At 51.6% G+C, this 27,988-nt stretch overlaps 1 protein-coding gene across 20 annotated transcripts; it reads left to right on the top strand.

The window, feature by feature from the left end:
- Positions 1-27,822, top strand: mgaa (MAX dimerization protein MGA a). 20 transcript variants are annotated; one of them, XR_009798321.1, is made up of 28 exons: positions 1-1,713; positions 3,189-4,270; positions 4,663-6,205; positions 7,375-7,480; positions 7,556-7,645; positions 7,963-8,094; positions 9,098-9,220; positions 9,287-9,996; positions 10,533-10,803; positions 11,424-11,575; positions 12,299-12,464; positions 12,853-13,148; positions 14,056-14,121; positions 14,207-14,467; positions 15,732-16,188; positions 17,280-17,483; positions 18,017-18,603; positions 19,733-19,852; positions 21,003-21,114; positions 22,203-22,296; positions 23,165-23,457; positions 23,955-24,092; positions 24,542-24,619; positions 24,709-24,818; positions 24,940-25,282; positions 25,357-25,446; positions 25,643-26,053; positions 27,432-27,570. XR_009798321.1 is itself a non-coding variant. In XM_061842889.1 (27 exons), exons 2-26 carry the CDS (start codon positions 3,270-3,272, stop codon positions 25,437-25,439), a joined length of 7,533 nt encoding a protein of 2,510 aa, XP_061698873.1. In that variant the 5' UTR covers positions 1-1,713; positions 3,189-3,269; the 3' UTR covers positions 25,440-25,446; positions 25,643-27,574. The 20 variants fall into 20 exon arrangements, 14 of the variants coding, with proteins under 14 accessions (XP_061698873.1, XP_061698868.1, XP_061698867.1 ...); XR_009798322.1 differs by having other exon boundaries at positions 25,643-26,048; positions 27,432-27,542; XM_061842889.1 differs by having other exon boundaries at positions 12,856-13,148; positions 25,643-27,574.
- Positions 27,823-27,988: the final 166 nt, after the last annotated feature.

Below are 27,988 nucleotides of genomic sequence, written 5' to 3'. Positions count from 1 at the left end.
AGTACTTGAGTAAAAAAAAAAAAAAAAGAAATGTCAGACGGAAGTCCAATTGGATTCAACTCCTTCACTGCGTCTTTTTCCTCGTCGGCCCCGCAAAACACAAAATCGTCGCTTATTTGGCGCCACACGCAGGTCGTGTCACATCCGTCCATTTTCCGCGGCGCTTCCGCTCACGCGATCTGCAATCTTCCAGCCGGATGGCCGAACCGGACCGCGCCGTCACTTTTTCTCTATTCAATCGTCGGTTATGAACGATTGCGATCTTGTCGCGAGACGTCACGGTGGGCAAACGTCTTCTTTCACTGCTCTCGTCTCTTTGATTGGACAGGAAGTTTTCAAAATGCAATAATCATCTGTTTCATATACTCAAATGTACATTTTATATGTGTTAACCAGCCATTTAGGCCCAAGTTATAGTTATGGATTAACTGCTCGTAATGTGAAGATGATGTTCATTTTATATCAACTTTTCCTCGATTAAAAAATGTCTGCATTGTGTGTCTAAAACTTGATCATTTGGATGCTTCCATGTTGAGTGGCCGTGATGGCTGCACGTCAAATACTGTTCAATGTCATCATATTTATTCAACGGTGGGACCATCGTCTGCGTTTATCTCAATGTTATAAGTGACAAATGTTCCTCGCAGTCGACCGAAAGCTCATCCAAGGAGACAAGTGCAGTCAAACGTAAAAAATGACGACAGGACGGCCGTTTATTGGATGGCACCGCGTCTCAATGATCATCTGAACCGATCACTGACTTGTGAGCACGTGGCATTTAGTCAACATCGCTCGGCTCATTGCCTTCACGCGCCGTCATTTATTGAAAACTGACACGTTAGAACGGCACAAATGATCGTTTCAGCCCACAGTCCCGCCGTCGTCGTCGTCGTTGTTTGAAACTACTCGTGTAGCCACGTCGGGCCTGCAGGGGGCAGTCCGACGGACGTTTTTTTTTTTTTTGGGACTGAGCTTGACATGAGGAACAAGCCGAGTTTGACGAATTCAAAGTGTAGAAATTGCCGACATCGCACACTTCAATACGGGGAGCACAAGTAAAAAGTCTTTTAGGGAAAACTCGAATCCACAAGTCCGGCGCTTCGTTAAGTCCCACCAATGCGAGCACCTGCCGCCATTTTGTGCCTCAGAACTACACTCGTCGTTATGTTACTCCACACGAGCGCACACGGTAGTTGTTGGACTACCGCAAATCCGTTATGGTTGCGTGACTACAGTGCACTAACTACCTCGGATCCGTCACATCATGTCGTTGTGCTACCTCAAATCCGTCCTTGTCATGTTACTTAACGTCGTAGTTAGTCCAGGCCTTTACGCGTCCTCGTTGGCTTCTTCCATCGCCGTCCGAACTCGCTCGTTTCGGGACCAACGCGGCGCCTCGGGTGGGCGTTGATGGGGGCGGGGGGGGGGGGGGCGGACGACATTCTCGACGGTCCGTCGGACGGCAGAGGAGGACGAAGACCGGGTCGGCGACCGCGACGGGACGTCAAAATGGCGGTCGAGAAGGGTGCGCAGTCACCCGTCGTGACGTCAGAGCGCACGGACCGACAGATTTACACGGACGCCAGCGCGGAGGGGAGCACGCTGCTAGCTTAGCCGCGGTTGGGACTCCCGAGCAAGCAAGATGCCGACCGGGCCCGAACGGCGTAAAAATGGCCGTTAAGTGGGTCGAAGGAGCCTCGAGCCGTGTGGAAGGTAATCCGAGTGACGTCATGACAACGCATGGTCATCTTTGGTGGAGGTTGTGCTGCAGGCCATGCTAGCATGGTGCCAAGCTAGCCGGCTACTTAGCTCTTGGGAAGTCCGCAGCTGCATGAGCTTTGGTTAGTAAGCACACGTGGGTTGCAAATAGCGCTTTGCAGCAGCATATTTACGTTAAGCATGGAAATATTGATTGCAGCTCGATTCCAGTGAATGTGTTGCATGCTAGCTAACAGGCTACTTGGCATCTGGAGTCAACGCGCTCTTCATTTCACAAATTAAACAATTGCACAGATAGTGGCACAACTGCCTCGCTGTTCTCAGTAGCAGTGGAACAATATTTGTAAAAATGACAGTCTGTCAACGCGGCGAGTCCGGTTGGAATGGACGCTTCAACCTGAATTCGACACCGCGAGAATTTTGAAAATCATCTGAGGGCTCCTGGGGAAATTGCCTGCATCGTATAAAGTTTTGGGGGGTTTCGGCCGATGTCGCTTGCTAAAAATCATCCCAAGAGGTACAAGAACACATTATATAACCGACTGGAGTTGAACCATTAAAATTCCTGCGACGCGTTTAAAGGCGTCGCTTGGCCGAAAAACCCGTCTTCAATACTGAAACCCTCGTGAAAAGGGTGTTGGGGTCAGTAAAACGGGTCATGAATCATTTTCGCAAATGTATTTCTTACGAGGATTTTAGAGGTGTTTGAAGTGCTCATTTCCTGTTTTGTTTTTTTAAAGAAAATTCCACAAAGATGGTGGCCAATCGCCACGCTCCTAAATTGTGGGCCTCCTGGAAGACTCTAAATTGTCCACAAGTGTAAATGTGCTTGTGAATTGTTGTCTGGCGACCAGTCCAGAGTGTACCAACGCAGCTTGACCCGAAACCAGATGAGATTGATGCCAAGTCACTCGCGGGACAAAGAAGCGGTAGAACAAAATAGATGGTGGGGAAGACGAGTCCTTACAAAGCTGCGAACGGTTTATTAGCCGCCTCCCGTTGAATCGCTAGTTGGTCTCAGAATGGCAGCACGATGGCCGACTTTGCAGCTCTACCTAACGGTTTTGAGACTTGGTTTGAGAATCCCGAATGTGGGATTCCTGTTCCGTTAGCGCTTTTTCTCCAGGTGCTCCAATTTCCATACACATTCCAGAAATGGGTAGCTTAGATTCAGTGAAGTCTGTCAATTGTCCATAGGTCTGAGTGCGACTGTGAATTGTTCTACATGCCTTGGGATCGAATTTTTCAACGTCCTTGTTGTGCCTCGAGCTAGTCATGAATCCTTTACGTTGAGCTTGTGGAAAAGAGATTTTACGTTAAGACTGTGTAACAAACAGTCTTAAACAAGCTCATTGATAAGCTATGTATCTTACAGCTGGTGTGTTAGCACGTTAGGATGTTTGTTAGCGTGTCGTAATAGTTTGACATCATCACGGCGTTGGGTAAAATACTTTTGTTTTTTTTTCCAGGATGTTTTTGGGCCACTCGGTATAAGACATAAAAAAAACCCCACTAAATGGTTCCATCCCTTAGACGCGTGGGATGTGTCCATGGCCTCTAAGACGCAGCAGGAAGTGATGGTGCTTGACATCGGCAGGGCAGGCAGCCCTGCGGCTGCCCCCGACGCCAACTATCCGCCTCGTCGCTTTGATCGGGCTGGCCAAGTCGTGCGAGGCTCAAATGGAAGTTACAAGGAGGGCACCGTGACGGGCGAAGCCGACGTCGAGTCAAAAACATCGAGCGGCAGACGCGCTTACACGAGACTTCCTCGGGAGGCTCTCCTGTCACCCGAGAGCACCCACAGAGGCATCCAAGTGACTTTGGACAACAACGTCATGTGGAACGAATTCTTTCGGTGTAAAACCGAGATGATTCTGACCAAGCAAGGCAGCAGGATGTTTCCATATTGTCGCTTCCGTATCTCGGGATTGCAGCCATCCAGCAAATACGTTTTAATGATGGACATTCAGCCGGTAGACCAGAGCCGTTACGAGTGGACCGGCGCCGGCTGGGAGGTGGCCGGGAAGGCAGAACGGCACGCGACGAGTTCCCCGTTTGCGCATCCCGAGTCGCCTACCACGGGTCAACACTGGATGCAGAGTCCCGTTTCTTTTTACAAACTGAAACTCACCAGCAACGTGGCGGACCAGGAAGGCAACGCCATACTGCACCCAATGCATCGCTACATGCCGCGTTTGCATGTTGTCCAGACGGAGAAAGCTGCTCAAGACATTAACCTCAATGCCTCCAATGTTGCGTCGTTCACATTTCAACAGACTGAGTTCATGGCTGTCACTGCGTACCAGAACTGCGAGTTTTCCCAGCTGAAAGTTCACTACAACCCGTTCGCTAAGGGCCTCAGGGAGGAGGGTTTTGGTCCACCAGGACCAAGGCCGAAGTCCAACCCGGATGGAGCTACAGTAACCAGTCAGCAGCAACCGCTAAAGAAAAGCTTGAAGTCTTTGCTTGCAAATCATAAAGCTCGAAGCGCCTGTGTCCAGGGAGCATCCTCTGGATCTTCACCCAGAGCTATTATCAAGAACAGTATCTGGTAAGAGCTTCATACAGATTCGGTGTTTGTTCTTTTCACGTGTGCCGCACCAACGCTGATTGTTTGCGATTCTGATCTTGGGGTGTCTGTCAGGAAGATTCATTGTCTTCCATGTTGTCGGCGTCAGATGCTGATGGTTCTAGGGAAGGGTGAGCCATTCCGGAAATTCTAGTTTATGTCCCGGTGCTTGCTTGATCTGGTTAGTGATGAGAAGCTCATCAGGTGAAACGTTCGCAAGATCCCTTTCAAACGGGCCATCCCGGTTCTGGCATTATTCCGAAACCCTGGTCTTTAGCGTTGATTGACGGACACCCGTGTTTGATGTCTTGTGTTTCAACAGGCTGGTAAGATCTAACCAAATCAAAGGTCCTCCTGATGTTTGTTTTTTGCAGCAACTCACAGCCGGCAGAGACATTAATCGGGGACATCATTCGAGAGGCGCACATTTCCTTGACAAGATGCAACGTGGACTCTCTAAGCCCCTCTCAAAGACTTGCGCAAACCGACACTAAAACCGCTCCAGGAAAACCCAATAGCCAAGATGTTCACAATGCAGACAAGAAATCCACCGAGTCTTCTGGTGAACCTCCACCACAAGGAAAAAGTGGCGCTGCACATGGAGACCAGGTCTCTGGCGCAAAATGTCAGTCTGAAGTCCAGGCCATACCCAGCGTGAAGCGTCGTCTTCCTCTGCCAGCGCTGGCTCTGTTCCTGAAAAAACATTCCGCTAAGACCAAGACCGTCAGGAGCAAATTGGACTCTGCCTCCACGCCAATTCCTGCAGACGTCCAAAGCAAAACGGGGACAGTTTCAGCAAAGCAGGATAGCAGCATTACTGAAATCGCAAGCGAGTCCGACCAAAATGCTGCAAATGTTTTTGGAAAGGAAGCTTTTCAACATGTCGCTACTTTGCCTTTTGAAGACACAGCTGCCTCTCCAGAAGCAATACGTTCAAGAATGAACGATCACCAACCGGTGAGCCCAGCTCCTCAGCCAGGAAAACCAGCGTTTGGCCAGTTTGAGGAGTCACTCGGTAACCACAAGACTTTGGTTTGTTCCGCTGTACCTACCTCATCTTCATCTCCTGTTTTGTCTCCACTTTTGGACACGGCATTAGTCGCTCCACCCGTGCCAACCGGCACGTCCTCAGAGTCCAAGTGTGGCGATTTCCTTTCTGATACACCCTGTTCACCTTTTGGCTTTGAGTCTTTGTCCCACGCAAGTTCGCCGGATCCACTACCTTCTCTACCTGCCGCCTTCGCGTTAGACTTGGATTCTGCCCCCTCTAAGCCTTGCGCGGGTTTGCCGCTAAGCAAAGACCCAGCCCTGTCTGTCTTTAAGTGGCATACCGTGTTACCGCTTCCTGAGCCCTACGTGCACCCCTCCTTTGAAGTGTTCCCGCCCACATCACTGGGGTCCTCCCTGTCACCTTCCCAAACTCTCGCCGATGTTCCGTCCCAGTCTTCCCCCCTTGTCCATTCGGATCCCCCCGCTGTCCATTCGCTTTCGTTTCAAGAGAGTGAGCAGCCGCTCCCTTTCCCGGGAGAGCTGTCTCCCCTCGCGCTTCCTTTGACACTCTCGCCGACGTTCTCTTCTTTGGACGGAGACGCTTTGTCGCCCATGCCTTCCATTGCGGACCTCGTGCACTTTTTTTCTACCGAGGAGCACCTCGGAATGGGGATGGAGTTTCCCAACGCGGATCTGGCGACACCTCCCTGCCCGCCCGATGTTTCTGGAGAAGCTCACGCGTCGGCTCATCCTGCGCACGTCCCAGTGGTACCGTCGCAAAAACCTTTGAAGGGCAAAAAGAAGGCTCGTCGGCGAAAACCCGCCGTGTCCGATTTGGAACGGAAGACGGACGACTCTGCCTACACGACCGTGGAGCCCAACCTGGAAGAAGTGGAGGAGCAGCTCTTTATCTCCTTCACGTCCAAGGTAGCTAGTGCACCCACACAACCATGATTCATTTGTCACTGCGATGCCGCTTGGTCACCACAGTCGTCTCTCGTTCGGGCACCGACCGAAATGACTTCTTATGAGCCAGTTCCAGACCTTTTAAGCAAGAATTAGTATTTGGTAGTTCGACGGTATTCGCTTCCCAGACTGAAGTTGTCGTTGGTGTGAACTTGCGTGCGGCTTATGGAAGCGAGTTGGACGGGTCCACTGCCAAGTGGCTTGCCTCTCGGCGCTTGGCTCGTTCGCGGTGGCCACTCGTGGACTGCTGGACCCCCGCCCAAAGCTCTGCTCAACGCACTGCGTGGAGTTCCGCACGAGAGAGACGCATCAGGAAAAGCTAACAGTTTCTTATGTTCGCTAGCTCGTTAGATTTGCCGGCGTCTTTTTAAAATGCCAGTGCCTCAGTTTTTGTCCGCATACATCAGAGAAGGGGGAACGTGAAGTGTCAAGTTATGGGAACCGTCGTGGCACCCGTTATGCAGCCAGTAGTTGACCCCAACCCAGGTGAAGAACTCGTCTCCACGGGGCAGCTTGAGGGTGGATTTCAGAGCTGCTTTTTTACAAATTCGTGCACATACGGCAGACCTTCAACCGTGTTGTTTTGAATTTGTCCAAGACGTTCCTATGCTCTAATATATAATAATTAGTGGCATTTAAAAAAAAAAACCAAAAAACCATTTTTCATGATAGTTTTAAGGGGAAATATTTCGTCCGGGGGAAAAAAAAAAAACTGCTCCAGCGGCAGACCTCAGAGCGTCTCCGCAGCCAACGTTGTCGTTATTGCAGATTGTGACTTATTGTTGCTTTAGCCGTCATCCAACGAGGTCAGCTACCGTACGTGTGTCGCGTTTTCTGGTTCATCTTCACATTTTGGAGCACTTGTGTGACTTCAGAAGCCTTTTTAGTCCATTTTTTTGCTCAGCTCTCTTCTCTGAGATTTTGTCCACCATTAGCCTCCAAATGTCCACTGACAGGTTTGCTGGTCGCCTTCAGGCAGACGCAAGCGACAAAGACGACACGTTTTCTAGTCTTTACAGGATCGGGATTTTGGGGCTGATCGGAGTCCAGTAAAACCCATCGGCCGGTGACTGGCAGATTCCGACCAAGGTGATTAAAATCGGTGTGAAGTGTAATATTTTCCATTTCAGGAGGCTCTCCAACTTCATGTCGCTGATCGCAAAGCGCAAGAAGCAAACGACCAGCTCGCGCCCTCAGATGTTCACCTGCAGCAACCCGCCCGAGAACACACCCACGGTAGACCTTCCTCTGCTCCGTGCGGGTCCAGCGGCTCCACTCGCTGTTTTGGGCTTGACTTTTTTTGCTCCCTAGAAGACACAATCGCTGCCCTTGAGCAAGTACTTCTCAAAGACGTCAAGATGATGAAGCACCAGCAGATCATCCACCCGGTGCTACAAGAAGGTCAGAAAGAGTGGTTGGTTCACCCCCCCCCCCCCCACCCCCAATCTAGAAGTGAAGTTCCATGAGCTTCATGGAGTCATTTGGTTTTGACATTTAAAAAAAAAAAAAACAAAAAACACCACAATAATACCGACACGCTTTCTAAAACTTAATTCATGTCAGCGGTCATCTGAAAAGGCAACTGGTCTCGTTTGTTTATGTATTGATTTTTAATTGTTTTGCAAGAAGAATGCTTTTATGAGGTGAAGCTCCCGATTTTTGCCACTTGCGTGGACATGAACGCGCGCAACATTGCAACCGACCGTGTTGTCGTTCAGTTGGTCTGAAGATGAATCTGCTGGATGCCGGTCTGTCCATCGACCTCCAGTACCTGGGTGTCCGTCTGCCCATACCTCCTCCGGGTTCCTCCCTGGAGCCCCCCAGCCAGGAGCTGCCGCCGCCGTTACAGGGTGAGTAGCGGAGCGTCGCGATCGGGGCCGAGCCGTTTGTACCCGAATGCGCGAGCGCTTCTAAATTAAACGGTCTTCGTCCAGTCTGGTGTCAAAGTTTCAGCTGTCATTGTTGAGTTCTTGATCTGTGCTCGATGGGGATGGAACGATATCTGCGGCGAGGTCATTTGGTTTGGTTTTGCCACTGGAATACACTCACAGGATCGTCATCGCTGCAGTATTGCGGGAAGAATCGCAGTCGAGGTGAAAGTAGGAAAAGCCACGAAACGTGCCCTCGGTGTTCCTCTCACTTCTCAGCGGTCATTTCTGGGTTGTTTTTTTTGGGGGGAGGAAAATCTTCAACTCGCACACGCTGCCTTCCTTCAAAAGCTGTTCCCGCCGCTTAGCTCCGAATATCAAGCGTCCGTTGAGAAATTGTCTGCTCAATCATTTAATAATAATAATCATATTATTTTCTGTATAGCTTGAGAATACCTTCGACTATCAGTGGTTCCCTCGCTTGAGTCCAAAAATTCAAGTGAAGAGAGGGAAATATGTCTGATTTATTTTTGCATCCAAATCGGCCTTTTGTGGAGTCATGCTCTAAAGTTTTGGTGTGTGTGTGTGACGTTAAGTACAATAAAGTCATTGACCGGAAATGAGTACATCACCCCCCCCCCCCCCCCCGTCATGTTGGAATCTTTGGCTTTACCTGACTGATTAGCATACGTAAACTGAGTGGCGAATACTTTTGAAGCGACTTCTGTGTACACTCCACAAGTCGATACAGTCAATGAGCGAGCTTGTGATGGGATCGGTGATCGTTATCGTTCTGTCCCCAAAATATGTTTCATCCCTCGGGCTGATGTGTTTTTCCTGAAGTCAACACATTTGTTACGTGCAAGATTTCACTGGCACGAAAGTATCCAAAACGACGGCTCTGACCATGACGACCATCAGCAGTCGAGCACGTCACCGTGGCAGCAGGCGGTCTGGCACTTTGTCCACTTTATTTTTTCCCCAGGCGCCTCTGGATCTTTTGTGTCGAGAACCGGAAAGACTACGGATGTAACGCAGATTAAAGGTTGGAGGGAGAAATTTAGTCCATCAGAACCTTCAGTGGCTCCTTCACCCCCCAAACCCGAAGGTGACGACACCGTCGCGTACGCGACCCCAGCGTGCCCGGTCTGACTTTCCAGCGTGCTGTTTGCAGTGTGCGTCAGTTGGGAGCAGCCCAAGAAGAACTTGTCGGCGTTCTGCAGCGACATGCTGGATCAGTACCTGGAGAGCGAGGCCAAGCTGATCGACCAGCGGGCGGCCAGCTTCTCCCAGCCGCCGGCGGATTCGCTGCCCGTCTACGAGCTTCCCGCCAGCAGCAGCAGCTACGTTCGCACGCTCGGCAGCGTCCTCAAGAAGCAAAGCGTGGCCTCGGACCTCATCTCGGGTTTTGTTCCGCCCTCCAAGAGAGCCAAAGCGCCCAGTCGCCCGTTCAAGGCCTCCAGGAAACTTGAGAGGAAGCAGAAGAGTTCCAAATCTCCGGTAAATCCCGGTCTGGCGCCATCCCTACCGACGGTCCCCGACTCGACCGATGCCCCCCGGCTCCCGGCGCCCTCGGCGGAACCTCCAAAACCAAAGAAGAGTCTCCCCGCAGTCCGCCCTTCGGCGAGCGCCCCGTTCTCCTCCCCCTCTCGGTCCCCGCCCCTCGAAAGGAAGAAGAGAGTCAAACGCGACGTAAGCGCCCCCCTGCGGCGTCACTCTGGAGAGGAGCCCGTGGACCCAGCGGGTTCCCTGAAACCGGCGATGACCCGAGCCCTGCTGATGCAGAAAGGTCTGGAGGATGATGCCGTGTGGGCTGGGCAGCCTCGCACCTCCATCGCGGAGGAGAGGGCCTCAATTGCTCTGACGTCGCTTTTCACCTTAAAGGTACACGCGTGTCTCCAACGTCTCCATATTTTACGCCGCTAAACGAAAAAGTTGATCCGTGAATTGCCGGATGGACTTCCTGCCGTCTAACAGAAGAGCGTTCATTTTTCTCCCGGCTGCCACTGTGCCTCGCTGGCATAAATAGACGAACAAATGCTTTCTTGTACATAAATTAGGAACACAAAGTGTAATATGCAGTAAGTAGAGCCGGTCATTTAAATATTACTCCATCTTGAGTGAGGTTTTTTTTTGTTTGTTTGTTTGTTTGTTTGTTTGTTTTTGGCCATTCGCTGATGGCTCCCAAAAATCTGGATCGTGTGAAGCCCAATAATTTCCAAATGGTACAAATAACGCAAAGTTTCATTTTCCACGCTCCAGGAATCTTCCCCGGCCTGCAAACTTGTTGAGAATCAGCGGTTGTCATACAATTGGGTCCGGGCACGCCTCGCTGGCAAGAGATTGATTGATTGATTGATTGATTGTTTTTTTTTTTCTCCCCAAGGACTCGATGGTAACGCCCGTTTTCCCTAACACAGGGTTTCGTGAGCGACAATCCCACCGCCCCCATCCTGCTGCCCCGCCGACCGGAGCCCGCCTGCCTCAACGACTTCTGCCGGCTGGGCTGCGTCTGCTCCAGCTTGGCGTACACGGCCCGGGTCGGCCGCTGCGGGCGGCCGCAGTGCATGCTGGGATGCAGCTGCCTCAAGCAGAAGGTGGTTCTGCTCAAGAACCTGGACGGCTCCGATTCCAGCCCCTCGAGCCACGGCGGCCGGAAGAGGAAGAGGAAGCGGATGAAGATGGCCTACGGTGAGTCCGAGCCGCTCAGTCTTGTGCTGCGTAGCCGTCGGAGGTGCCTACAGTAAAGTCGTACTGCGTAGCTGAGTGAAAGTACTCCTAAAAAGACAGACGCCTTCGTTTTTAAACTCAATTATGTAACGGCGTCGCAAAAAAAAAAAAACCCAAAAAAAACGTTTGGCTTTACTTCCATTGGAACGGTTGGGGAAGGTCACCTTGTTAGTGTGTTTTTCTTTCAGAATTTCGGAATGCCAGACGCAAATCGTGCTCACAATTCTTCTCAATGTGTAAATTGCTTTTCCAAATCCGTCGTCGCCGTCGTCGTTAATGCTCCTCCTCATCACTGCTATCTTGATTGCGCGTCCACGTTCTGAATTAGTCGACCGACATCTCCGCCAAGTTGACTTTCTGAGTATCTGTTTGTGTCGTTTTCAAATCTGTTGTCATTTGTGGAGCCTGAAAACAAGATGAGCTACCGAGCCCATTTTGACAAAGTGAGGAGTGGTAGGTACGTCCAGTTGTCTGCATCCAAAGTAAAAAGTGGATATTTCAGTCAAGAAAAGATGTTGGGAAATCCAGCGCTTTTGTCCTCCGTTGCCACGGGCGTCTGAGGTTCTGCGCTCCTCCTTCAGTACTCAAGGAGGCCGACAGCGTTTCCCAGCCTGCCGAACGTGTCCGGACGCTGTGGAAAAGGGACAGCGGAGACTCTGACCTGGAGCAGACCCGCGTCCCAGAAGCTTCCTCCAGTTCCCCTCGCACGGCCGTCACTAGACTGTTGACAAAGGTGCGTGCGCTTCCGTCTTACTTTTTCTCGAAAAGGTTTTCCTCCGAGTTGTGACGTTTTTGTCTATTGACGGAGCAAACTAAGTGCAACAATTCGAACCGGCGACACACGGACACACCCTTCGCCAGGGCGGTACCCCGTTCCAGTGTCTCAGGACGCAATTCATACAATCGTGTTATCCGTCATGATGATTGGGTACGTTTCCCCGAAGGTTTCTTTATACTCAGGCCGCCGGTGAGCGCGCCGACGCCACTTTTGCCTCTGTACTCGAGGGCGGTTCTCCAAGTCGGGTGTGTTGCTCCGGCTGGTGTTGGTTAGAACGGCACCGGTTGGAGTTTCCTCTCCATTTTTTTTTTTTTGGGCCGTTTCCGCCAAAGCACAATGGCAAGCCCGGAATTGCGTCTGCCAGGATAAATGGAGCCGGACGAACAGATCAATCATTAAATTACGGCGGCAACGTACGTGGTATGCAGAGCCAAGGGGTACGGTGAGGACGTCGTCACAATATATGATTAAAACGGACGACAATTTTTTTGCCCCAGGCGGGCACTTGATGCAATGTTGGGGTATCAAGTCCTTAAGGCTGTAAAACTTCCAACACATTCCAGTTACTTGTCTGTAGAAATTGTGAACCTTTAGGTCAGAACAACATAAAAATGAATGATAAATCCAATGCGTCAAAAAATAATGTTTAAAAAAAAAAAAAATTCTTGTCGCACGCAGAAAACGGGAAAGAATGCCAGCAGCTGCGCCCGAGTGAGAAGATTTCTCGGGAAGTCTGGAATAAGGCGGCCTATGAAGAAGTCCTCCGGAGACTCCTCCGCCGCGTTCGCCCGGAAGCTGCACAGGAAGCCCAAACGTCGCAAGAAAGTCAGACCTCAGAAACCGGGTAAGTTTGGGTTCCCTCATTGGATCAATAAGAATGGAGGAAAATCTTCAGGGTACGTTCGCATCGCACGCTTCAAGCCAGAAGTTCACACGCAAAAACGCACTTAAGTTCATTTTTTTGTCATAATGAGTTCCGAATTTAAAAAAAAAAAAAAGCAGTAAGACTGTGCGGTTGCCCTGCCGACGATGAGCCCTTCACACCTGTCGATCAAATATTTGTTGACGTTCGCCGTAGTCGACTAGCTCCTGAGTAACGTTTGCCACGGACAACTTTTACCTTTTAACTTTCCTGTAACGGCCCCAAAAAGATTCCCTATCATTTTCATATTATTGACAAAGGGAGGAGTGTCTTCTTTTTCATCCTTCTTTGTCTTCTTGGTTTTTTTAAGAAGGGAAGCCGCTTGAGCCGGCGCCATCGGTTCCACCTTTGCCGGCGCCGTCCGGCTCACCTCAGCGCGTTTCAGAGGAGTCTCGGCCGTCAAGACGTCTGACCATCCTCACCGAGTGTCGTTGGAACTGCGACGACGACCGCGACCACGTGCTTCAGACGCTGTGCGAGGCCATGGCTCTGGACCGGCTTGACAAGGTCTTCTGGACAAGGAAGTACCAGATCAACCCCATCAGTCAGACCGTGGAGGACAACAGCACCGTCCACTACAAAGTCCTCATCACCACACGAGATGAGGTTGGTGTGGACCTCTGCTTAACTTATCAGTCGCCTATTTTCACTCATCGCTGGCAGGTCCGTGTGTCCTTCACTTTAGAGACAAAAGTTGATGCATGAATAATTTTCACGAGAAACACGGCTGTGGGGGAAAAAAAAAAAAAAAAAAAAAGTGTTGGCCCCTTCTCAAATGCTTCTTCTTTTAGCAATTTAATGTTTCAGGTCATCAATGTTATTGTCGCACAAATACCACCCAAGTGGACTTGAAATCATTTTGAAGTGGCCGTTTCATTTACTATCATCAAGGAAAACTACTTGGCCCCGAGTGTGTAAAAAGTAGTGCACCCCAAAACCGAAGAAGAAGTGGTTGAGCCCACCTCAACAAAAACAACTGCCAAAGAGTTTTCCCCATCTCCCTGGAGATATTTTGGCCCCCTTCCCAACGTAAGCCAGTCAAGGTCACCGCCGCCAAGCCGACGGGTCGGGATTTCGGAGGCTGGGCTGGCCCAGTCTCAGATCATCTTGGAGGTGAACGTGCTGGATGCGGAGGTCCCGGCCCGACGCGGTCGTGAGGCCGGTCCGGCGGACTGCCAAATTACGGAAAAGGCCTTTGTTTTCACGGGCAAGATCTCCGGTGGACGTTCCTGCTATCGTCTTGCCATTTCCGCACTCCCTCAAATCGGAGTAAGAAAAGTGCACATTTCTCTGGCCTTTTATTGTCGGCAGCCTATGGCACACCAGTGCGGTAAGTATTCTGTCTAGTCGGTATCTTGACGTGGGATGGATTAGCTGGACAAAGGAGGAATGCTCAATAAGACGGCTTTGGGCAGATTTATGAGCCACGTGTGCGAGGGAACAAGTCTTCGATCTTGGAGTCTAGCTGACGAAAAAAATTCCGCAAAAACGAGTGTTGACTTTGTTTGTTCAGTGGGACTCGGCAAAGCTGTGTCCCGTTGCGACGTCATCACGAAGCGATCGGGATTTGTGCGCCCAGGTGGGTTAAGAACGACTCGAGTCCAGTCCTCCGCCTCAGCTGTCAGGAGTTAAGAAACCAACTTTTCTCGCGCGTGTCTCCATAGGAAAACCACCCAACGCAGCAGGTACCGTCTGTGACGGCCTGGCATCGTGAGGTGACGGAGGAGGACTTTGCGCAGGACTGGCCTCAGGAGATTGATGAAAGTCACCCGGAAAAGGAGTCTGGACAGGTGCACGCTGGGAGCGAGCAGACGGACCAGAGGCGGAGCGGCGTCTGGATGGGTCTGCCGGTCCTCGGTGGCGTTTCCACCGCTGGCTTCCTCTTGGCCGACAAAAAGCTCCCAGGCGGCGGGGACCCCATCCAGGTGAGCCCGACTTGATCGGTGCCAGGACTTGTTTAACATTACAAACACGGCTCGCGTCCTTAAGCGTGGAAAAATATGTACTGCAATTTCTCGTGTATAATGCGCAGTCGCTAAATCTACTCCGCAAAACAGGTGAAACCCACTTATCGATTGTTTAGGCAATTCATCGAAAAGGCAACTTAAAACACACAGCGGGCACATCTTGCAATGTTTTGGCTCGCTCGAAAAGCAGCTGGCCCGTCCTGAGTTGTTGAACGCATCGCGATGTAAATATCGTCAATCAAATGCTGACATCTGAAATCTCAAACACAAAAAAATGACTTCAGTATCCAACGAAAAAGGAATTGGCCTTGCCATTCCAGTACTTGGAGAGAGGACTATTTGGGGGGGGGGAACTCGCGGACTAACAACAGCATTTCCAAAAAAAACGTCGGAAAATGAGCCGCGACGCTTGTAATTACGTTGTCATTGTTGACATGGTTCCGGTGCGCTTAGGAGGCTTCACCTTGATGATTGGGGCCCATCAGCGACTTAAAAAAAGCAATATGTCTTGATTTTATGACACTAAAGTGTGCATTTACTTTCTATACTTGTGTACTGCATCTTCAAAAATATTTTCTGGTCTCCTGTCCCAAGTGGAGGAGTTCAAGTATTTTGAGGTCTTTTCTCACGAGCGGGAAGTGCGGAGCGGGAGGTCGACAGGCGGGTAATGGTGCAGCGTCTGTCAATTCTTTCGAGACGAGACGGAGGACCAGTCGACCGGTCAGTTTGATTTGAACGGCATTTCAATTCAACAGTGAAGAAATTCTTAGTCAACAAAACCAAAGTGTAAGGAAATTGATGACGGCTGTGTCTGTCCGGCAGGATGTGTAAACGTTTGAGCGCAAGTAAAGATATTTGCAGTCATAGGGTTATCCCTGTCACATTGGAATAAAAGCCGAGGCTACACCTTTTTCATAACCGTTGGAATGAAATTGTCCAGCTTTGCCTTGCCCGGAAATGGCCCATACGTTGATCAAATGTGAACCTTTTTTTCCATTACCCCTTGTCCCTATGTATCATGCCACGATTGACTTGAATATTTTCATCAATAATCACTATTATGACATTCATTACATGAGCACCATGAAATGCTAACTATTGGCAGATGGCAATCAAACGGAGGTCCAAAGTCGAGTGCCTGGCGCTGTTGTATGTCGCAGGTTTTAGAGCTGATGAAAAATTAGACAACCGGAGTGATTGATCGGCTGTTTTGTGAGTCCAGGTGAACGGGAAAATGTATCCTCTGGCCAAGATCCAGTTGGGCGACATGGGGGCGCTCCATCCTGCCAACCGGCTGGCGGCATACCTGACCGGCCGTGTGGCCGCCACCAGGAAGCAGGGGGGGCTTCTCGCCTTACCCGAGCCGCGTCGGACGTCGCCGCCCTTCTCCGTGCCGAGTTCCCCAACCGCCACCTCCGCGGCAACCGCCGCTTCGGTCGCACCGGCCGCCACCTGCCCGTCGACGGCGCCGACCGCCACCTCAATAGCGCCGGCCACCGCCTCCCAGTCAACTGCGATCTTCACCTCCACGGCAACCGCCACCCCTGCCGTGACGAACGCCGCCTCCATCGCAACCGGCACCTTGACATCAAGTGCCACCCCCGCGGTGATGGTCACCTCCAAGACGACTGGCACCTCGGCACCAGCCACTTACATCTTCGTTCCGCCGCCAACAACAGGTGAGCTTTGTGTAAAGCTTGACGACGTCGGAGACTGTGATTCAAGTCGTTCACCGATTCCATAATCACTGTCCAAAAAACAAAACGTATATGTATCTGTATCTAGTTGACGAATGATTCTACTCAAAATCCCCGAAGAGTGGTTAGGTTGTAGAGAACGAGCAAATGATTCCGAGCGCGGCAACTGCATTCAGAATCGACCGAGTGAGGCGGTGACTAATCCACGAAAGGTGTCAACTACATCTGGACTTGGCAAAGCTGGTCAAAGTACTTGTGCCTCATTCATCTGAATGCCAAAGCACCCGTGGGGGCATTGAACAAGATGTCACCGGGAGCACGGTGACTTACAAGGTTCGCGCGTCTGCCTCACCTTTCTGAGGATCCTCGTCCAAATCCGGCCTCAACTGTGACAAGCCAAAAGGCAAAGAAGAAGATACACTTGTCGCTTGAAGATAGCTGGGATAGGCTCCAGTATACCCGCAACCCCAGTGAGGATGAGTGGTGTAGAATTTGGATGGGTAGATGAAGTCAAATTAGCTTGCGAATGATCCTGTAACTTGGCAAAGTGTGGAAGACGTGTGAAGGGGTGTGAATACTTTCTGATATCCATACTGCCCGTTCCAAAGAGAGGCCAAATTTCACCAGCATGGCCTCCTTCACCAACGTGGCGACTCCACAACCTTTTCCCACTGAAGACAACACCCGCGAGGGAGTTTCCGGCGGACTGCCAATGAGCCCTCGGCCCCTTTGGGCATTCCGTACTTGGTCTGGATCACGCCTCTGAGTTGGGGCCTAAATAGTTGTTTTTTTTTTTCCCCCACACAAATGCCGACCTCGTTACCTGAATTGAACCCCCTTCAACCCCGCTCGCATTTGAGGTGAAACGTCTTCCGAGACAAACTGGATGGTTCAGTTACGATCGATTCAGTGCCTTGAGAATGAAAATGAACAAGAATGTTGACGGGAAGAAGATGATGAAAGAGTTGAAATCTATAGCTCAACAATTCAGTCCTAAATAGTTGTGATTGTTTCCCCGTTTTCAGCACTTCTCTTCAAACATTTAATATCAAATCCCGAAAATGACTTTCCAGGGCCCTCAACGGTTCCACGTCCACGCCCCCGCATCACGACTCCAGGCCCGCCGCGCCCCCAGGTGCCCTCCAGCTCTGCCATCAGGATGATTCTGCGGCAAGTGCAAAGCACGGCGGGCGTTCGCTACTACCGCAGACCAGACGGCAAACTGGTGCAACTGATCCCCGTCAACCAGCTGAGAGCAAGCACGCCCGCCGTGGACGGTGAGTCCTTCTAAAGAAACCCAAGGTTCGATGTTAGCAGAGACGGGGGACCCAGGAGTTGTTTGAAACTACAGTGCCGCAGCTGTAGAATGTCAAGTTCAACTTTGCCACTTTGGTCCTTCGTTGTCGTGCGTGTCGGATCGCCGTCGGATGGTGTGTGTGCGGACTCGAGCCCCCTCCGGGGAACCCACACAGGGAGGGAGCGATGTCGCCGACTTGTTTTACAGACGCAATAAATGAACAAGTGGGGTTTGACTGCTACTGGCTTGTCTCACAATGCCGCAAATGGGCTACTTCGTTCGCAAGTACTCAAGTACCCGACACATAGTAAAGCATAATAGTAGCCCTAAAAAGTCAAGAAAGATCGAACGAATGAATGAATCGTGCGATAGGCGGCGGCACATCTTACTAATACTGATTGGATCGGCAGGATGCGAGGGTGTGTCCCAACAATGGTGGAAGGCAGAAAATCAAAGATTCGCCGATCAAGACGGAGTTCACTGTAACGGAACGTCACCTTGTTGTGTTTTCAGGTTCCAAGAAGCCGTCCAGACCCACGGCTCCTCTGAGCGGCGTCGCCGGTCCAGTGCTCCCAATCTCCGCCCCCAGCCTCTCTGGCTTCAAGTCTTTCACGGTGAACCGCGTCCCTCTTCCTGTGCGTCTGGATTCTACGTCCCTGAGTCAGAACGCCAGCTCCCACAAAATTGTTCCCGCCACGTCCGCGAAAAATCCCGCTTCCGGCCAGGTGACCGCCCCCGTTCCCGTCCGCACGACCGCCCCGGAGCTCGTCATCTCGGAAGTCCGCAGCGTGCAACCGGAGATCGAACCGGTGACCCTCCTGAATGATCCAAATGATGCAACCGCACGGACCTCCGCCGGGACTCGTACGGAGTCGGGAGTCACACCCGGGCCGCACACTTTGTCCACATCACCGGAGCCCGCCATGGACCTGACGGACCTGGACGTGGTCTGTATTGTGGACGACGTGGACATCCGGGAGCCCAAGCGCACCATCGAGGAGATCAACCTGGTGGACTCGTCCAGTGACGAGACGGATCACTCGTCCGACTTCACGGATGAGTCCGGGGACAAAGAGAGAGGCCACCGCTCCGCACACAATGTAAGAAGCCTTTTCCACGCTCTTTCCTAACCTTGTGACAAAAATCCCACCGCGCACCACCAAGCAAATTGTCAGAAAAAGCAGCAAGACTAAAATATGAACAGCCTGGCAAGCGGCTGTTTTTAAAGCGGGGTTCCCAAGATTGTCAGACGTTTTAGAGCAGATCTCTTGATAGCCGGGTGGTTGACCTGAAAATCTCACCAGCCATTGGGAACAACAAAAATAATCCATACATGCCAAGAAATGAAGTTGTTTCATAAAATGAAATGAAACGGGAAAAAGTCTTGAACACGCCAACGGTCATTGAATCCTTTGTACAAAAAAGCCTTTGTCTGCAATGCCAGCTTCAAGACTCCCTCTTACCAGTCCCATTTGTTGAAAAGCAGCCCCACGCCACCTCAGAACTTGACTGTTGGTATGGTGCCGTTTTCACCTCCAAACGAATTGTGCTCTTTGCCAGCCAAAGTGTTCCGTTTTGCTCTCATCCGACCGGACGACAATCTCCCAATATTGGCTTTTCTCCCATATGTTGCTCACTAAACTTTTTAAATGAGCTTTGACATGCTTTATTTTTTATTTATTTATCTCCCCCCCCCCCCCCCCCCCCCAAGCAATGCGGTCTTGCACTGCGAGTGTGCATACAGTAGTCCCCACGTTTTTCAGGTTAATTTGACCCGGAACCACCTGCGAAATGTGAAAAACCGCAAAGTAGCAGGGATGTATGTTTATGTGGGTGCCAGAACATGTCAAAAATAGAAAACAGTATTTGTACAAAAATGACAACAGTACAAGCGTCGAGTTAAACAATAAAACAATGCGATTTTTTTTTTTTTTTTATTGCAGTATACAGAAAGTCGCAAAAAAAAAAAAAAAGCAAACGTGTGAAGTCATCTCCTGCGAAGCGCAGAATGTCCCCGACGCGCAGGCTCGGGGGACCACGATGCACTGAAGCGGCAATAGGTGAAGCGCGAAGTAGAAGAGGGGTTACCGCTGTCCTCCTATTTTCCTCGTTTGGAAGCTCTCCACAGATGCTCGTGGACAACTCGTCCCATTCTTCTTTGCAGCCTTTTGTCCGAAATGTTGCGCGGAGCACCCGATGGTGGCATGATTGGCTTTCCGTTGTGTACAGAAACGGGTCCACAATGCCTCGGCGAGGGTGCAGCGACAGAAGATGTCGCGGCTGGTCGCCGAGTTGAGGAAAGAACTCCGGCTGGAGGACGTCATGTCCACCGCCGCCACGCTGCGTGAGGTGACTCTCTGATGGTTGCGTCTCGTCCTTTGTGATTTACTTTTCATTTCGATACAAATGATTGAGTCCTCTGTTGGGGTGTAAGATGGCCAAACGTCTCCACGTTGCTTCCTTTATTTGGGGGTTGGCTCCTCTGCGCTCATTCATTCATCTCGGAGCGCTTAGCCGAGGTCGGTTTAACGGGGACGTCCAGACTTCCCTCTCCCCGGCCACTTCATTCAGCTCTTCCGGGGGGTGGGGGGGAGCCGAGGTCGGCTCGCAGGGGCGGCAGATTTAACGGGGACGTCCAGACTTCCCTCTCCCCGGCCACTTCATTCAGCTCTTCCGGGGGGTGGGGGGGAGCCGAGGTCGGCTCGCAGGGGCGGCAGATTTAACGGGGACGTCCAGACTTCCCTCTCCCCGGCCACTTCATTCAGCTCTTCCGGGGGGGGTCGCCAGCCGAGAGTCCCGGGCCGTCGCCGGGAAGGTGTCCGGGAGGGATCCGGATCAAATGGCCCTCCCGAATGACGGAGCTTCTCACCCGAGCGCCCAATTGGAGGAAAGTCATTTGGGCCGCTTGTTCTTTGGGTCGCGACCCACGGGTGAGGGTGGGAACGTAGCTCAGCCTGTCCCCTTTACCCCAACGGCCCCGCCTGCGGAATTCCTGCTCCGTTCTTCCATCGCTTGCGGGCAAGAGCCCCGGATACTGGAACTCGTCCACTTGGGGCAGGATCTCATCCCCCGGCGCCACCCGTTTCCAAGCTCGGACCACGGTCTCGATTCTCATCCCGGCTGCCGTCAAGCGCTGCACTTGGAGTTGGAGATCGCAGCTCGACGAAGCGAATCATCTGCGTAAAGCGCAGAGGCAACATTGAGGCCGCCCTTAGAATTGTTCTCCGTAAAAGTTGGGACCAGACTGCCGGGCACCTCAACCTCAAAATTGGCACTAGAAACTCTTTTGTGTGCAAAGACCTTTTTTGTTGTTGCGCCAGCCAAGTTATCAAAACGGTGGCAGTAAAAATGGTTTTGGTTTTTTTTTTTTTTAAACTTTTGCGCTGAAATGCATTTCGGCGTGTACTTTTTTCACTTCAATGCAGGACTTGAATCAAGAATTGTACTTTTAGTGTTTTTTGCGCTTGCAGTGACTTTTGCCACCCGCGTTTGCTTCCAGGCCGTCCGCGCGATTGAGGAGCTCCAGGCCACCGAGAAGCGTCTGAAGAGGAAAAAAAAGGTGCTGGTGAGGCAGCAGGAGCGCCTGATGGACATCTTGGTCCCCTCGCCGCGTGAGTTCTACCTCCCGTGTCCGACGTAGCGCATTTTACGCTTGACAAGATGCTACTTTTTTTTTTTTTTTTTTTTTTTACGGCATATTTAGCGATGAGGCAAGATTGTTATTTATGAGTTTAAAATGAGAACAAAATCTCGCTTGAATGTAAAAGTTAAAACACGGCCGGGTTTGGGCATGAGCAGAAGAAGAAGAAGAAGAAGAAGTGTCTACCGCAAGCGCACGTGGAAGAGCGCGAGCGCTCGTCTTTGGTGGGCGGGCTGATAGCAACGTGAAGCACGAACGCAAAATATATCTTCTAAATGGAATTGAATGGAATTTTCAAATCTTTTGACAAAAAGTGGCCTCATCGCTTTGTGAGGTCTGCCAGCGGATAAGAAAAAAGTGATGAAAAGCCGCGAGGAGAAGGCCACAACTTCAGCGCTAACTCCGGATCGTGTGTGACGGAGACTTGCCGAAGCCGAAGAGAACTTTGACTGGTTTGAGTGTACGACAGGAGAGGGAATAAAACGACTTTTCTGTCACGTTTGAGCCGTTTTACTGCCATGTTGCCGTCATCGTTTGGAAACCAGCTTTGGAAATCAACGTTTACAAAGTCTGGCTACGTCAATGCTTCATTTCACAAGGCACTGATGCGTGCGGTACATATCCGCGGCGTACGGTCCGCCGTGGCTCGTGAAAACAAAGAGTCAGCGCGGCTTATTCACGGGCGCGCGTGGTGGTCCGCAAAATCCGCAGCTTTTGCCATCTTCTCGCCTGGCTCCCCGGCGTGCCTCCGTCGGGAATCGCTCCGTCGCGGCGGCAGCGCCGCCCGCCCGTTTTATGGAGGGCAGGCGAGAGCGCCCTCGTTGTGTCTCGCGAGCATCGAGAATCGAAGGTCAACCGTAAACGGCGCGCGGCTCGTTTTGGAAAAATCCCACGGAAAGTAGTCGGGGAAGACTTGAGGGATTCCGACCGCGGGGCCTTCGTCACGCATTTCCTACGTCGCTAATCGCGACGTAGCCCAATCTTTACGTGGGACTTTGAAGCCAACTGTCTTGTCCACTGTATAAAAAAAAAAAAAAACCCTCTGCGGCTCTATCACAGGCGACTGCGGCCATAACCGCTCCCGGACAGGAAGTCAAGACGGCGTGAAAGATGATGCGGGCCAGAAGAGGAATCCCGCCATTGGACGCGACGGGTAAGAAGTAACGGGGCAAAATTGATGCTTAGTTGCTTGTCTTAGTTTGGATCGGGAAAATAATCATAATGTTAAAAAGGAATTGATAACCCTGAACTCATTTACTGGACATACAAAGAACATCGCGGAAACGGCCACAAAGGTGTCAGAGCAAATGATATTTGGATGCCTGCTGGCAAACAATTTCGAGGCGTACGACGTGCAAGTTTCAGGCAAAAAGTCAAACAAAGGCTTTGATCGGCTCGCGCGACCCGACCGACTGAGCCGATGGAACGGCTTTTGTGCGTCGGCACTTTTTCCTCGTCAGCCCACGTGAGACTTTGCTGAAGGAAATTTGGAATGCGACTAACAGATCTGTTCTCGATAGATCTGCCAATCGCCGCTCAGTTCAAGCGCAAAGTTTATAGGCCGGCCCGGGACAGGAGGCGGGATGCCAGTCGGCTTCCGTTAAGAGAGGGAAGACTCGGCAGAGGGATGTCGAGAGCGTGGCGGGGCGGAGAGCAGCTGCGTCCGCGTCGTCGGGAACTCGCCGGAGGATGCGGGACCACGACGGACGTGGGCGATCTCAAAGAAGAAGCGAATGGCGTGTCGAAATGCGGGGCAGGCGGGCGTCGATCGCGAGGCAGTTCTGGTCCATATCGATAGCGACTCGGTGCGGTCGCGGTCGCTTGATCCCGGCGTGCACGTAAAGGCTTTCTGGATTTCAAAGTGCCTTTTTTACCTCGAAGATGGCGCTCCCGACCTCGGCTTGACTAGTAGTACCAGCCGGTATCTCCCCCGGAGAAACCGTTGCTCTCGCTCTCGTGAAAAGTGTCTGAGCTCACCAGCGTCGTGCTAACCATCACCTCCCGTGCTCCGTGTCAAACAGCAACCCCGCCGTCGCCCCGCGCCCTCCTTCGCCCGACTTGCACCGGACGCCGCCGGCGACCGTCGCCTCCGGGCGGTCGGAAGGCTCTTCGGGCGACGACGTCGTATTCGTGTCGTCCGTTCGGAAGCTTCCCGACGAACGAGCGCCTCCCTGCCCGGCCGCCCCGCCCCGTCCCGCGCCCGTCAAGACGCCCGGCGCCTCCCGCGACGTGCCGGCGCTGAGGCGTCGGCCCAAGATGGTGCCCAACATCCTGTCCCGCCGCAAGACCCTCGTCCCCCCGCCCGTTGTGAGCGGTAAGAAGAAAAGTCCGAGTGCATCTTCGCGTAGAGCGGTACTGTGAACCGGCATGTATTTCTGGGCGGGCCAGGGGGGGGGGGTCAAAGTTCAGCAAGATACTTTCTTGTACAAGTCCAACTGCAATCACGTCAAACAGAACTAAAAAAGATGATGACGTGAAAATCATCTTCAACCTATTTTGAATTCAATCCAAGACGAGCTACTTTGAGTTGAAACTGCTCAACTTTGTTTTTAGCAAACGATCGTGAACTTTGAATCCAAAAAAGTTCATCAGACAGGCGGGGAAAGGAAACGCTCAGCCGTCGGGCGGGGACGAGCTTCGCGCAATTTACGCGCGTCGTCACAAGGTCGAGACGACCCGGAGAAATGCCAAAAACGTGACGACGCGCAAAAGGCTCCGAGACCACGTTTTGGGGCCACGTGCGCAAGCGCCAAGCGCATGTGACACTGACGCAGCTAAAATCTGCTTTGTCGTCGCCCGCCACCATTGCAGACGACCTCGGCGGCTTCCGGACCGTCGTGCCCGTCGAGCTGCTGTCGGTCGTCGGCGCCGCGTTGCCGGGGCAACCCTTCCTGACGCTGACCCCGCTGGTGGCGCTGCCCCAGTTGCCGTCGTCTTCTGCGGCCACAGGTACGATGACTTGCCAAAGATCTGGGGAAACGTCCACCTCTCCGCACCAGCGTCTTAATGACAGCGCCGTGATTCCAAACCAGTTTTGCTGCCCCCTTTTCAGATTTGCTTGATTTTCTGCTGACCTCAAAAACGACCCCTCAAACTCTTTTGTTTGGTTTTCTCCTTACGGTGGCCCGCAAGTGCAAGACACAATAACAAATAACGCAAAACAAAAGGGGAAGCGCCCGGAAAGGGAGGGGCCTATTTTTAAAGGGCGCGCACTCGCCCGTTTCACGGACGTGGCCTTTGTCACAAAATCGATTGAGGAAAAACCCGCAACAGGTGAAAAGTGACCCAACCCGGAAAGGAAGAGAAACGACGGCGTGCTCTCTGGCGACATTTTGATTCCTTGCGCATTTTTTTTTTGCGGTCGTCACGGTTTTGCCTTTGGTGTGGTCGCTCTTTAGAGGGTTTGAACGATACGGAACGCGCGAGAGGACAAAACGCACGGGAGGCTTCTGGACGGGAACGCGCCGAAGGAGGAGGTACGTGCCGGACCCGTGCGCGCCGTTTCTTTTGATGTCCCACCCCCGACTGTCCTCATTTGTCAAAGGGACGTCTCGTTTTGTTTCAGGAGAAAAAAATTCCGTGCGGCGGCTGGCGAGCGGCGCCGGGTCGAAAGAACGCCGCTCCTTTCAAAGAGCCGCCAAAAGATTTCGGGCGAAAGAAAAAAAGAAAGTCCTGGTAAGGACGGCGTCGCTTGAAAAGCTTGTCCGGAAAATGGACATTTGGGGAGTGCACGCAGGAAAAGTGGTTGTTTTGTTTGACCTTTCAAAAGAATTTCAACTTTTTTTTTTTTTTTTAGATAAACATTGGACTGATGATTCTGCACGAAAAAGAGTTGAAACCTGCGAGGGGCAGAACGCGGCCAGTATTTGTCGACCCAGATGTGACGGCGCCCGACTTACGCAAGCAAGCGGTCCGGAAAATGAGAACGTTTTACAAGGACCTGGGAGAAGGTCCGTACGCCCTTTTGTACCCGGACCGCTCCGAGGTGGTCCACGTGCCCGGGACCCGAAGCCCGTTCAGCTTGTCGGCCTACAAAAAAGAACTCGGGAAAGCGTATGCGCGGATCACCTTTTTCATTTGCCCGGAAGGCCACTTCAGAGGAGGGGCTCAGTCCATTCCTTCCGTTCTCTGCAGCAACTGTAATTGATCTGGGGGGGGAGGGGGGGGGCCAACGCTTAAATTATTTGTATTTATTTTGAATTTTTCTCCGCAGCGGCTTCCGACAAAAGTACCTCAGGCTCCGATTCTGAAGTTGTCATCACATCAAGGAGCGCAGCTGTATTCAAATCCAGCTGACACGGTGGTACATCGTTTCTTTTCATACTTTCATTTTTGAGATGTATGTTGTGCTCACTCATTTGGATTATTATGATTAAAATGTGTCGTTACTGTTAGGAACAATGGCGATCTTTCCCCATTTGTCCAGTCTTGGCTACAATTCATTTGTGATCTAACGAGAAGGCTGATTTGTTTTTTTTTTTTGTTTTTTTTCCACACAGGGACAAAGAACTGAAATGTCGTCCAAAAATAATAATAGAAGAAATGATCAATTGGGGGGGGGGGGGGGGGCTTGACACACGGGTGGTCCAAGAACAATCAGACTTCTGAAGCGCCTGAAAGACTGTCCCGTTTTTTGATGGACCAGGTGAACATCGGTTATTGGTCTCCAGTGCAAAAACCGTCCGCCGAGGTCGTATTTATCGATGCGTATAAACGCATCGTGCAAACGATATCTGAAGAGACGCTGGTGCTGATGGAAAAGCCTTTGAACCGCTGTGTCCAGAACTGACAACTTTGGATTTGAGAAAGAAGAATGAACCCAAGTTAGTCATCAAGAAATGACTTCAGGAAGTCCACCACGACTCAGTCCGCCCGATGACGTGCGACTGGACGCTCCAGAAGACGGTGGGGTAAAGTCCACTAAGTTGCAGCCGCGGTTCCGTTCTCATTCTGGTGGGAATAACGCCCCCCCCCCCCCCCCCATGAGGAAATACTGCAGTGGGCGATCGCTGCAGTGTTCTTATTTGTTGCTCCACACACGAGCCACAAATGTCTCCGTGAAAATCCATCAATGCGTCCTGAAAGTCCAACCCAAATGGCCTCAGTTTGTCGTATCGCTCGACGTGCCGCACGGAATTTTGAGTCTTGCGTTCTTTGGCGTGTTTTCCTCGAGGATTCTTCTCCCGAAGCAAATTCATCACAGTCCCTCTTAACTTCCAAATTGTACTTGGGTAGCCAAACAGCCGTCCGGGTCCGGGTCCGCCGAGTTCCAGTCGAATGGCCCGAATCAGGACGTTTTCAGAGGACCGGGTTTTTTCTGCGATGGAACGCGGCCGGCTTGGTTCAATTTGCTCTTTCTTCAAAGACCTGAAACTAAATCTGTCCTCCGTGTAAGCATGAAAGCACGCCGGTTGGGTCACTTTTCACGTGTTCCGGTTTTTCCTCAATCTATTTTCTGGAGGGTTCGCGTGATTTCCAAGGCTGTTCCGGATAAACGGGCCCCTCCGGCTTTTCTTTTGTCTTTGTGTCCGTGAGATTGCGAACGGTCTGCCGACGAGTGGGTTCTGCTGGGGGTCCACTTTAGTGTTCCAATTTGATCCCCCCCCCCCCTCAAATCGTAGATTAGCGAGTAGTCGAATCGGTTCTCCAATGGCTTCCGGTGTGGTTTTTCGACGAGGGCCCGCCCGGGCTGTCGGGTCAATTTAAGAAATCCATCTTTTTGTTTGTTTGTTTGCTAAAACGAGCCAAGCTGACCTGGCGTGTGGCACCATTGCCTTTGCAACTATTCATTGATTGATAACTCAATAAAAATAAATGGTCCAAGTCTTTGGAACTTGAGCCGGTCAGCAGGAAATATTCTCCCATCTCGGTTGTCCTCCATCAAGTGATTGTTTTTTTTTTTTTTTTCAAAATAAGACATCCAGAGTAGTTTTTAAAATCAGTTTTGCATTCTCTGCTGTGTGTCCTGGAACTGAATTAAGAAATGGTTAATGAATCATTTTTTCTGGAGGGATTAATCGCCAATCCAAATACTCGTTAGTTGCAGCCCTGGTTGACATCCGAAAGGGAATCGTTTTATGAATTTACGGATGTTACATTGTCCAGTAATTGAATTGGTTTTTATCAAGAACGACTTACGGTTTTGAATCCCATTTTTTTTTTTTTTTTCTGAAAAGGGGAAACTAGCGGAGGGGGATTCGATTCGATTCGATTCGATTTGATTTGAAGGCCCACACGCGGCCCGTCTGCGGATCTTCCTTCCTGCTCACGTTGCGGCTTTTCCCGCAGGCCCGCCAACGGTCACCGCGAGCCTGCCGGGTCTGACAGACGAGGGCGCGGCGCTCCTCCCGCCCCCGGCGCCGCCGCTCTCCCCCGACCCCGCGGAGGGCCGCCTGGCCTCCTCCGGGGATGAAGGTCCCGGGCTGAGCTGCCACCCGCTGGCCCCTCCCCCCCTGCTGCTCGCCGAGACCACGACGGCCGGCGAGGGCCCGTCGTGGCGACCCATGCCCAGGTTGGTTCCGCTGGGCCTGCGCGGGGCGCCGTCCACGTGATGACGTCGGAAGGCTCGCACGCACTGCTGTCGCCTTTGTTTGTTCCAAAAGTTTATTTTTCTACGTTGTAATTACAAAATTGACTTGAGCAACACTAATTTAAATAAAGTTTGACTACATTTATTTTACCCGCGTGACCTTCCCTTGAAATGCATCTTTTCGTATTCTTAGCGAACGTAGACGAGCGGAACGCCTCGACATTCGCGCGCATTCTTTCTTTCTTGCTCTTCAAGGAACTCGGCGTCGTAGACGCTCTTTGGGACGCCGGACTCGAACGCGGAACCTCAGAATGTG

This window comes from Syngnathoides biaculeatus, chromosome 15 (genome assembly GCF_019802595.1).
Source record: "Syngnathoides biaculeatus isolate LvHL_M chromosome 15, ASM1980259v1, whole genome shotgun sequence".
NCBI classification, from domain to species: domain Eukaryota; kingdom Metazoa; phylum Chordata; class Actinopteri; order Syngnathiformes; family Syngnathidae; genus Syngnathoides; species Syngnathoides biaculeatus.
The sequence above is the reverse complement of the archived record's forward strand: the minus strand, read 5'-3'. Positions and strand labels throughout refer to the sequence as shown.

Coding starts and splice junctions, on each gene's coding strand:
- mgaa (XM_061842884.1), top strand. CDS start 3,270: ATGGCCTCTAAGACGCAGCAGGAAGTGATGGTGCTTGACATCGGCAGG. Junction 4,271..4,662: donor ATTATCAAGAACAGTATCTG/GTAAGAGCTTCA, acceptor TGTTTTTTGCAG/CAACTCACAGCCGGCAGAGA. Junction 18,604..19,732: donor GCCACCGCTCCGCACACAAT/GTAAGAAGCCTT, acceptor CGTTGTGTACAG/AAACGGGTCCACAATGCCTC.